Here is a 12,471-nt window from a genome sequence, read left to right as displayed (position 1 = left end):
ATATTTCAACTACATTAAGCAGCGTTATATCTGTATCATGAAACAGCAAAATGTAAAAAGAAACACAGAAACATATCAAAACCATTACTTTGGACAAGAAACACTGACTTTTGACTGAAAACTTGCTTCTTGTTACACTGAGCAAACAGCCCCCTATATCGTGTTATCCATCCTGTCAATTGAATTCTCCAATATCTTTCCTTATGTGCTTTGTTTCATCATTGTTTTTTACATAAGCAAAATAAATTGATGGATTTATCTAGATCTTTGAAGTTTTTGTTTCGCATTCACTGTTTCATTTCCTTTCTAGCGAGGGCCCTTTTCAAACACTTGTCTGCATATCAAATATGCTTTTATCTCAGCCTTTGTTCAAAACACGCACCGGCGAACAAAAGACTTATCAAAAGGCATTTTCAGTTGCCGTGAACGAACTCCATTAATTAATCTGGGCTTCCAGGAGCCTCCTTTTCCCCCGGCAAGCTTGGATCGAAACGGTTTACCGTAAAATCACTATTGCCTGCAAGCAGTCATTTGAGCTGATATTTTAAAGGCTAGTCTTCATCTATTTGCGATAATATCTCCAAGATTTGGGGCTCTTGCTATCAGCATAATTGAGCTTTTATTTGTTTGGTTTCCAAACTTTATTGTAGCTATACTACAGTATGAGCTCTTTTTACTGCCCAATATCATCTGACAATACTGTTATCGCAGGCTCATTAAAGATTGAACACACAGTAATTGTCATAGGCCTCATCTTATGTTTGTGGACGTGGTGATGAATGAGTGATGCTGAGCAACTGTTTGTCTTGCGTTCTGTGTCTGTTTAACGGGTTAAGATGATGTTTTTGACAGAAATCCTTTAGCTTTCACAGCAGGAAATCAGAATAAAGATGATGTCTTTTTGTCAGAGGATTAGTTGTAGAAAACAGTCGAATGGTTTAATACAGGTGCTATTTCCGTCTCATTTAGGTATTTCGTTTTCCAACATGTTTGTTTTTGTATTTTTATAAAGGGATAAAATTTAAATTGTAGGATGTAAGTGTCAAAAAGTATGAGACCTAATTTAAAATACGGACTTAAAATTTAAACGTGTAAAAAAATTATAGGAGTATTTAATGTACTGTAAAAAAAAAATGGTCCTTAATTGTCACTGGTGTGGTACGCTTTCAAAATTACCGTATTGTACCCAATATAAGATGACCCCCCTTTTTAAAAGTGTACCTTTTGGAAAAATGCTTTCTCAAAGACCAACTCTTGTCTTTTATAAAAAAAGCTTTAATTTGACGATACTTTTTAAAAGGCAAATGGGACCAGTTTGGTTCCCCACATTTTTCAATACTTTTCATATTGCATACCATATATAACCTACAGTGTGCAGTCCATCTGGATTTAATGGGGACATACCATGAAAATCTAACTTTTTCTATGTTTAATTGCTATAATTGGGTCCCCAGTGCTTCTGTCAACCTAGAAAATATGAAAAAGATCAACCCAGTAACTTAGTTTTGGTAAACCATTATCTGCAAGCATGTAAAAAAATAGGTCATTGAAATGTGACTCCCCTTGTGATGTCAGAAGGGGATAATATTGCCCCTTAATCTGCTCTATCCAACCACCGCACTGACATTTAGTGCAGAGATCAGCTCATTTGCATTTAAAAGGACACACCCAAAACAGTACATAAGTGGCAATTTTAACCTGCTATAATAAATTATCTATATGTTATTTTGAGCTAAAACTTCACATACGCACTCTGGCGACACCAAAGATTTATTTGAACTGTTAAAAAGTTGTGAAATGTCCCCTTTAATAACAATTACCCTAGACTGTCCATCTCATTGTGAAAAAACACGTTGCCTATTCATATTTCATTAACAGAAGTCTTCCTTACTGTAAACTGTAGTTTATCAGATAACTTTAGTCCAGGTGAACTTGTTTACATGTATTTGTTGGTGCCACCTACCACATTTTCGCGGCTGTATGGTATGATTATTAAGGGGCGTTTCCATGAAAAACGTATATTCGGCACCTCTGCACCTAAAGAGTTCATATTAGTACCTCAAAGGTACATATTGGTACCAAATGTATACATATCTGTAACTAAATGGTACATATGTTGACCTTTTTAAAGGTTATTGGTGCCCCAGTTACAGCTTGAGACCATTATTTGGCCATTTTTCAGACAGTGTAGGTCAATAATCAAATAAGCACATTTTTATTCAAATTGTTATGTTGAAAAAGACTTTTTGACCCTATTACATAACTAATTATTGCTAGTCTTTTGTGGTTTTATGTTATTTAACTGTGGAATGTACTTTAATTCATTACTTCATGTAGAATTTCTGATTTTCGCCCTGAAATAGCGGAGGCCTTATTTATCTTGGTGACTGGAAGACAGTGGTTTATGATCACCCAGATATAATCTGCCAACAGCAGCAGCAGCCATGTTGAATTATTTCCTCTCAATTAGCTGACTGATGAGGCTTGCCAATGGCTCAGTGTTTGGAGAGAACACGTCCCTGTTGCCTGTCAGAGACAAGGCGCTGAACATACTGATGGCTAAAACAAGTCACTGGGGAAACAGACACCCTAATATCACTCTGTATACAACACACTGTGTCCGAATTAGCATGATATCTGATGTTTTCTTATTAATGAGAATTGAAAAGCATGCGAGCATTATCATTAACCAAAGGAAATGCACATGCACTAAAAAAGTAATAATAATAGAGCAGGTGAAAAATAATCGATTTGGCCATGTGGTTGCCAGGCAACGCAAGCTTTCACTGCAGATCTGTGGCATATTACAGCTATCCTGTTATCGCAGGTACATTGAGGGACACAATGCATTGTGGGCCACAAGGGCAGTCGGTTCAACAAGGCCATATTTGCGGTTTTTCTTTGCGTTTTGTTGAAACGACAGGTTGCGTGAAATGGGTTTCCCAGGATGAGGCTAATTGGTTATTGATGAAATCCGTCCACAGAGGTATTATCTTTCCTCCTACCCCTGTCCAATTTCAAAACGCTAATTATCCTTTCGGGTTTGTTGCAGAGCAACAGCTGGGGCGATATGAGCAGGAATATTTTAAAAAGTAAAGCTAATGGTATTGTAAAATTACCCATTTTAATTAAATAGCCCCTTGTACGGATATTTGTGTTTGCGTCTATAAATGGAGTTCATGTCTATATCCTCATGTTGAGCTTAACAGGAAAATACATGGAAAGCTCATTTAAATCATAATAAGGTTTTATGAGCAGAAAGGATCACCAAATGTTAGTATTGTACAGTAGTTTGTCAATTTAGTATACTAAAGGGGGTTGCACCTCAGCGCCGTTATAAAAAACTCGAACATATTGCTTTCTATGAGTATACGCACACCAGCGCCAACAGGTGGCGCCTGTCCACGCCGCCCAGCTACGACTCAGGAAGTTGCTCAAATCCCTAGTTTAACATTAAATAACATTATATTTGTCCCAAATCATTAAAGATTAACATTGGGTGCTAACGTATATTTTGCATTTGAAGTAGACGCTGTCTGACGAAGCTTGCGCTATTTAATGTGCACTTCCGGTTTACGATACCTCCGAGTTGTCCTAGACGCGACTCTGTGCGATGCTGAGCTGCGCGGCCGGTGTGCGACCCCTTAAAGGAATAGTAAATTTTCTTAAAAGAAAAATCCAGATAATTTACTCACCACCATGTCATCCAAAATGTTGATGTCTTTCTTTGTTCAGTCGAGAAGAAATTATGTTTTTTGAGGAAAACATTTGCAGGATTTTTCTCATTTTAATGGACTTTAATGGACACCAACACTTAACACTTAACTCAACACGTAAGAGTTTTTTTCAACGGAGTATCAAAGGACCACAAACGTTCCCAAACGAGGCATAAGGATCTAGCGAAACGATTGTCACTCTTGACAAGAAAAACCAAAAACATGCACTTTTAAACCACAACTTCTCATATTCCTCCGGTCCTGAAAGCATCAGCGTGACCTCACGCAATACGCCATGACGTCAAGAGGTCACAGAGGATGTCCGCCTCAGTGCTTACAAGTGTGTTGAAAGAGGACCGTTCCTACGTTGTTGTATGTCAACTGATACTAATTAATGTCTTTGTGTCAGTTTATTGTTTAAAATGGTCCGCAAATGTGCGTTTCATATATATAACACGTGACCTTTCTACGGCATTACACAATTACGTAAGGTCGTGCTGGCTCGTCGTCACACAGCCGGAGGAAGAAGAAAAGTTTTTTTATTTTTCTGGTCAAAAATGACAATCGTTTCGCTAGATCATTTATTGTCCTTTGATACTCTGTTGAAAAAAACTCAAAATTTTTCCTTTTTCCTCAAAAAACATAATTTCTTCTCGAATGAACAAAGAAAGACATCAACATTTTGGATGACATGGTGGTGAGTAAATTATCTGGATTTTTCTTTTAAGAAAATTGACTATTCCTTTAAGGCTGTATTCTGTATTTGTACTTCTGTAGGGCTTTTAGAATGGATTCATTTGATGAAAATATGCCTCAGGTCAACATATGATGTTTTAAAACTTACTGTAGTTAGACAAATCCCCTTCTACTTTTACATTTTCCCCTTAAGGTCACTCTTGTGAGGTGGTAATTGTGTTTAGCCTCAGGTTGACGGCCCTTCAAGGTGCTTGTTACTGATAAGCAGAGTTTTCTGCAGGTTTAACATAACCACATTGAGCTGAAACCTGACCAAATTTTAGAAATCATTGTTGGTTTTTGGAATCGGATTTGTTTGTTTCATCAAGTTTGTTGACACTGTTTTTCTGAAGAAAATTAGCTTCTGCTTCTCCCTATATGACACTTTAGGTGAAATGAAACTGAGTAAATAAATGCTTTGTCATTTTTAGCTACCTATCTGATTCAAAGTTATACATGGCATCGGCTCTGAAATGCTTCATATTGAGACACAGGCTGTTTCATAACAACATGTGCCCATCAGCTTCTGCAGATTTAACAGGCTTTGACAAGGCTCATGGTCCAAAAAAAGAACAAACCCTTGAATAAAGGTTCCTCTGTTTTCCTCAGGGATTTTGTATCCTTGTTTTGCTTCTTTTCTAGATGACATTAAGCCTATTTACATTCTTTTTGAAGAGCAGATGTTACTGTAGTGTGAGGGATATTGATGAATATTTGAATTTCCCCCTGCTGTGTACATGGCGAATATATAATAGTATAGGAGCTCAGCATAGTTGGGAACATACTATTTTAAAAGCATCTCTTTGATTTTGGATTTGATTTTTACATTTTACGTTCATGTAACACGGTGTTATTACAGTGTTATTATGATGTTATTCCATAGTTTTGGTGAATTTAAAAAAATGTAAATGTGAAAAATATGAAGAGTTTGTGATATGAATGAAAATATGAAGAGTTTGTGATATGAATGAAAATATGAAGATGCAAAACCCTCTGACAGTACATTCACATGGTGCCAAAACGTTTGCGCTTCTCATTTACTTTTAATGGGTGCTGTCATGCGTTGCTGAACTAAAATTGTGGATCCGTCATCATCGTGTCACTGTCGTTGCATTTCTCAACTTTTCAAGCGCCAACGCGTAATTTCAGTAATTTCACTTTAGTGATAGTCAGCAATCGAAACACCTTATTTTTTACAAATGGGTGATTCTCATGAAATCCAGACTTAGGTGTCCAGCATCAGATTTTTTTAAAAAGCCCTTGAAGCCAAATTTGTTTTTTGCACATATAAGATTAAGGTCTGAACTTACTATAACCATTATTTTTAGAGGATTTAAAGAATATTTCCTATAAAATTATTTAAATTTTTTTAGATTATCATTATCAACAATTATCATTACCGCAACATGATATTACATTAAATATATGCATTTACAAACTCATGTTTCAGTAATGAGAACTAAAAAATGTACTATGACAAACAAAATTTCAACTTTTATCTGGAGAGAAAAAATAAGAACTGCTTTCCTGGTAGCCATCTTGAGTGTCACAGTCAATTATGTCCCTTCCAACAATTTTTTTTTTTAGAAAATGTTAGTTCCTTGAGGGCTTAAACAATGATTGAAAAATGTTGCGGAGGATGAGAAAATTTTTCTTTTACACATTTATATTCCTTATTATTGTCTCTACATGTACCATTGATCACCAAATACCACATTTCTTTACTGTAAATGTTTATAGTATAACATGCACTGAAGCTTTTTATTTTTTAGATTTTTTAATTATAAAAATTTCCAAGAATCCAAATCCAGTCATGGACACGTTGCCGTAATGAAAATTTTCCCCTTAAATGTGGAAAAACCAACAAAATTGTTTTGTATGATGTCATTTGAAATCATGTGCAAAATAGTACATAAAGATATGTTTGGAACTGTATGCTTCTTATTTTGATAGCATTTACTTTTTGGATCAAAATGTTTTATGACACCTCGTAAGTCAAATTTCGCGAGAATCACACAAATGTCACTTTATTTCATTGGTATTTAACAAATTTCGGTGCAAACCCGAAAAAAAATTAAAATCTACTTCTTCACTGTCCTTTCCGAGTAAAGGTAAAAGGCTCAAAAATTCAGTCAACAATGTATTTTAGTAAATCTCATTACATCCATGGTTCATCCAATTCATCTTTTTTTTACACTTAGAGGACTTTGCTGAAAAATCGTTTAACGGATTCTGCCAACAAACCGGTATTTCTGAATGGCCTGAGGATGGGATTAAGCCGATTTAATGCTTAAGTATTTAATAAACGTATAATATGTGCAGAGAGCATTTGGTCTATATCATTATCTCATTTTTGACGGTGGTGGCATTTAGCAGCTTTTGCATCTGAACTCTTCAAATATAAAGTATAAGTGATCCTAACTTATAAAAAGTAAATGATCTCTGTCATTTCTCACAAATGTACAATCTGTAATGAATATAATTTAAATATTTTTCATGTGGAACACAAAAGAAAATGTTTTACATTTCCATTTAATATGGCTCAACATTATCACGTGAACTGTTCCTTTAAGTAATATGCTATCTGTTTATATCCCAGTGTATATGGTAACTGCGTTCATACAGGGTTAATGGGGTAGAGAGCTCCCTAGGGAGATTATGTCTAACTCCTGCAGATTTCATTTTGTGCTCTGCATTAGACCCTTAGGCCATCAAGAAGCCTGAGCCTTTCAATCATTCTCTACCCTGAGCAGCCCAGCTAACGATAAAAAGGCAAACGCCACCAGCAGTAACCATGACAACAGCTACACCGCTCAATCCAGGCTCATCTTTCTGCCCTCTTTAACAGCGCTGCGTGCAAAGGACAACTCATAATACACACCCATTTCAGGAAATGTCCCTTAATGTATGATATGCAAGCTGACAGACAAAGTCATGCTGGTGTGCGGCTAGGGTTGGTTGGATGCAGCGATAGCCTGCCCTTTGTTCTTTGTTTGTGCACGTCCGCAGGGCTTAAATGCGCTTTGGACACATCGATTTGGTTCTTGGCAAAGTGTGTTTTCTCTCTTGGGCCTTTATCAGAGGCTCAGATTTTTGTTCAGTATTTTAAGAGCTTATTTTGGTCCTAAAAAAATTGCTAAGCCGCTCTCTGTATAGCAGAGCTCACAGTTGTGTGTGAGGGATTTGTGCTGCTATCAGAAGCTCAAACAGAACAGCTACAACATTGATTTTCACCATAGCAGGATACATATAGAAAGACACGTCAACAGAATGGGAAAGACTTGATGAACTGGGTATCTACTGAGCTCCAAAGCTGAATGATGTGTAAAGCTTCATCTGTGTCTCTGAATTCTTAAAGCGTTTTCTTAGCTCTTGCAAGAAATCTACATCCTTTCGGGGGCACTTTGACCTGAAATGTAGAATATATATTTCAACTCTGATTGATAGCAGCCAGACTGAAGCAGAAGAGGGTGGATGATGATACAGAACAGAGTGGATGTGTTTGACATTGAAACAATGTCATATGGCCATCTGTTACTGCTAAACTTTTATTTGGCACAGGTGTTCATGTAGCTCAGTTGGTAGAGGATTGCGTTGACAGTGCCGTTCTGGGTTTTATTCACAGGGAGCACGCATACTAATAAAAGAATGTATGGCGCATATACATTCACCTAAAGGATTATTAGGAACATCATTCTAATACTGTGTTTGACCCCCTTCAGAACTGCCTTAACTCTACTACATGGCATTGATTCAACAAGGTGCTGAAAGCATTCTTTAGAAATGTTAGCCCATTTTGATAGGATAGCATCTTGCAGTTGATGGAGATTTGTGAGATGCACATCCATGGCACGAAGCTCCCGTTCCACTGCATCCCATAGATGCTCTATTGGGTTGAGATCTGGTGACTGTGGTAAAAAGATTCGAGCTTTGTGACATGGTGCATTATCCTGCTGGAAGTAGCCATAAGAGGATGGGTACATGGTGGTCATTAAGGGATGGACATGAAACAATGCTCAGGTAGGCCGTGGCATTTAAACAATGCCCGATTGGCACTAAGGGGCCTAAAGTGTGCCAAGAAAACATCCCCCACACCATTACACCACCACCACCAGCAGCCTGCACAGTGGTAACAAGTCATGATGGATCCATGTTCTCATTCTGTTTATGCCAAATTCTGACTCTATCATCTGAATGTCTCAACAGAAATCGAGACTCATTAGACCAGGCAACATTTTTGTACAAGTCTTCAACTGTACAATTTTTGTGAGCTTGTGCAAATTGTAGCCTCTTTTTCCTATTTGCAATGGAGATGAGTGGTACCCGGTGGGGTCTTCTGCTGTTGTAGCCTATCTGCCTCAAGGTTGTGCGTGTTGTGGCTTCGCAAATGCTTTGCTGCATACCATCAACAAGGCATTTTTGCCCACAGGACTGCCGCATACTGGATGTTTTTCCCTTTTCACACCATTCTTTGTAAACCCTAGAAATGGTTGTGCGTGAAAATCCCAGTAACTGTGTGAAATACTCAGATCGGCCCATCTGGCATCAACCATGCCACGCTCAAAATTGCTTAAATCAGCTTTCTTTCCCATTCTGACATTCAGTTTGGAGTTCATGAGATTGTCTTGACCAGGACCACACCCCTAAATGCATTGAAGCAACTGCCATGTGATTGGTTGATTAGATAATTGCATTAATGAGAAAGTAAACAGTGTTCCTAATAATCCTTTATGTGAGTGTAATGCATAAATGCAATCTATTAAATAGTTTTATCAAACTTATTTCATAATTTGTCTTTAAACATGATAGTTCTATATTATATTCAATGTGCAATACTCTCAATTGGTCACTTTATTAAGCTACAGTCACGTATTCCATTTTAATTTGTTGCTTCAGTCTGTACTCACTTTAATAAACTGTAAAAAAAATCCTTGTTGCACTTACATTTTTAAGTTCAATCAACTTGAATTTACAGTTAATTTAAACTTTTATGAATAGTAAGGAGTTGCTAAAATGATAAAAAATAAAGTTGAATTAGCTTAGTTAAAGATACAATTTGTAGAATGACATAGATTAAAGGAATAGTCTACTCATTTTCAATATTAAAATATGTTATTACCTTAACTAAGAATTGTTGATACATCCCTCTATCATCTGTGTGCGTGCACGTAAGCGCTGGAGCGCGCTGCGATGCTTCGATAGCATTTAGCTTAGCCCCATTCATTCAATGGTACCATTTAGAGATAAAGTTAGAAGTGACCAAACACATCAAGATTTTTCCTATTTAAGACGAGTAGTTATACGAGCAAGTTTGGTGGTACAAAATAAAACGTAGCACTTTTCTAAGCGGATTTAAAAGAGGAACTATATTTTCTGGCGTAATAGCACTTTTGGGAGTACTTCGACTCGCCTGAAAAGTCTGCTCCCCTTCTCACTCTCATAATGGGAGAGGGAGGGTGTTACTGCGCCGAGTCAAAGTACTCCCAAAAGTGCTATTACGCCATAAAATATAGGTCCTCTTTTAAATCCGCTTAGAAAAGCGCTACGTTTTATTTTGTACCACCAAACTTGCTCGTATAACTACTCGTCTTAAATAGGAAAAACGTTGATGTGTTTGGTCACTTCTAACTTTATCTCTAAATGGTACCATTGAATGAATGGGGCTAAGCTAAATGCTATCGAAGCGTCGCAGCGCGCTCCAGCCCTTACGTGCACGCACACAGATGATAGAGGGATGTATCAACAATTCTTAGTTAAGGTAATAACATATTTTAATATTGAAAATGAGTAGACTATTCCTTTAAGTGTTCAGATTAACAAACTTACCATAAACAAGCGAGTAGCCCCACAGACGCTATACACTAGCGCATACTTCCGCAGTTGTCCACGACACTGTTGTCATGTGTTTTTTATGTCAGTAAAGGCGGTAACAAAGGGTAACGTGGATATTAACGTCATTGACAGGCGACTGCACTGCCCCGTGTCACTGTTTAAAGTGGCAATTTTCTCACGATTTACAAGTAGTTGAAAACATTAGAGACATTGTTAGTAATCAGCTGGACAAAATATATAACACTGGCCTAGTGTTTTTTTTTTGGATATTTTACTGCAAATATCTTACAAATTGTACCTTTAACTTTATTTTTATAATTTATAGACGTTTCATCGGACGCATGTGCGGTGACGCGATTACGCGTCTAGTCGGAACTTTACTTCCAGTTTCTGTTTGTTTAATGGTCTGACTAGTTGCTAAACTGAACTCTTGAACAAATACCTTGTCGAAAATAACAAATGTTTTGGTTTCCTAGGTAATCTACATGTTGTTTATTTTGCTTGTTATATTTACTTTGTTGTTATTTATTCTTAGGGGAGTTTAATGGAAGTTACAGGTTTTCCACGAAAGCTGCTTGTTTATGTTGTTACTGCTGAAACCATTTATAGCAAAGTCACTAAAATGAAGGTTTAACCAAAATGAAAATGTACTCTTTTACTCATTTAATTTGCCATAATTTACTCGCCTTTGTTTAGTTCCAAACCTGTATGACTTTTGGGACCACAAGGTTCGAAATGGATGCAAAAGTATCAAATGCTCTGAGTTGAAAGCTTTAGTCTTTGAACTAATAATAACCACATATTGGTTTGGAACAAAGTTATTAGGGTCACTCAATATGTAGCGTGTCTTTCCTAAAGATTGCTTTCTGTTGCAGGTTGAGGAGATTGTAGACGTGGGTACGTTTGCGGCGGAAGACATCCACATACCCAGCGTCTACGTCCACAGGATTGTCAAGGGAGATCGCTACGAGAAGCGGATTGAGGTTTATTTCGGCTTATTTCTATCGGTTTTCCTTTATCCATTTATCCTCCATCATCTTTCTCCTATTATCTGACCTTTTGCAGAGGCGAACAGTAAAGAAGTGCCAGACCGAAAAGCCCAAACCCAAGAAAGATTCTGATATAGTGAGGGAGAGGATTATTCGCAGAGCCGCGCTTGAGTTTGAAGATGGAATGTACGGTACGTTTATGAAACGTTACAGACGTTAAGTTGATATAAGATGAGATGGGTTATATGTATGCTCAATGACGGGTTTAGAAAGTTTAATGTTTTTCTAAAGCATGCTGCTTGCAACACCAATTGTTTGATTCCCTCGGGAAACATGAACATTTAATGCTTTTAATGAATCTTTGGATAAAAATGTAAATGTAGACCATTATACCTACGCTTGTCATTTTAATCCCATTGGACTTCTGTTTAATCCCTTCATTTGAAATGATGGAATGTCACGTTTATTAAAAAAGCATTTCGTGTTTGTCTCTTTTGGCAATCCATCAATGCAGTTTGATAATCTTTTCAGCTAACCTGGGCATTGGAATACCCATGCTGGCCAGTAATTTCATTAAACCAGATATTAAAGTTCACCTGCAGAGCGAAAATGGCATTCTGGGACTGGTAAGATATCCTTTTTAATAGCTTAGTTTGAAGTTGCTTAATGCAGTTTTCAATTCCCGAATAAGAATGAGAGAGAGAGAGAGAGAGAGAGAGAGAGAGAGATAATCACTCCTAAAGAAAAACTTTACAGCTGTTTTAATGTTTACTGTTAAAATGTGTGTAGAAATTACAGTTTTACTGGCAGCTGTTAGCCAGTAACTTACTGTAGATTTCAATTTGTGCTATTTACAGGCAACAAGTTTTTTTAAACTTAAATGAACATTAAACATTAACAAGTCTTTATCTTTACAGAATAAAACTATAAAATAACAGCTTCATGCAAAGCATTCTAGAAAACCAAATTCTAAAGGAAATAAACAGAAAAAGGTTTATAAGGATTTCTGATTCCCAGAATGCTTTGCATGAAGCCGTTATTTTATAATTTTATTCTATAAAGACAAAAAAGTTGTTAATGTTTAATGTTCATTTAACTTTGAACAATCGGTTGTCAGTGAATAACATAAATTTAAATCTACAGTAAGTTACTGGCAAAAAGCTGCATATTTACAGCAAATATTTTACAATGTTGGGGAT

The 12,471-nt window shown here is 36.7% G+C and overlaps 1 protein-coding gene across 1 annotated transcript in view; it reads left to right on the top strand.

Annotated features, from left to right (window-relative positions):
• Positions 1 to 12,471, top strand: part of oxct1a (3-oxoacid CoA transferase 1a) — a 61,087-nt gene that overhangs the window by 13,959 nt on the left and 34,657 nt on the right. The window contains exons 8-10 of the mRNA XM_055167285.2: positions 11,159 to 11,266; positions 11,349 to 11,463; positions 11,804 to 11,898. Of these exons, the coding sequence (XP_055023260.1) occupies positions 11,159 to 11,266; positions 11,349 to 11,463; positions 11,804 to 11,898 (318 nt within the window). The remainder of the gene's footprint in view (positions 1 to 11,158; positions 11,267 to 11,348; positions 11,464 to 11,803; positions 11,899 to 12,471) is intronic.

The sequence above is a fragment of the Misgurnus anguillicaudatus genome, chromosome 5 (genome assembly GCF_027580225.2).
Source record: "Misgurnus anguillicaudatus chromosome 5, ASM2758022v2, whole genome shotgun sequence".
In the NCBI taxonomy this organism is placed as follows: domain Eukaryota; kingdom Metazoa; phylum Chordata; class Actinopteri; order Cypriniformes; family Cobitidae; genus Misgurnus; species Misgurnus anguillicaudatus.
This window is presented reverse-complemented; position numbering and strand designations above follow the sequence as displayed.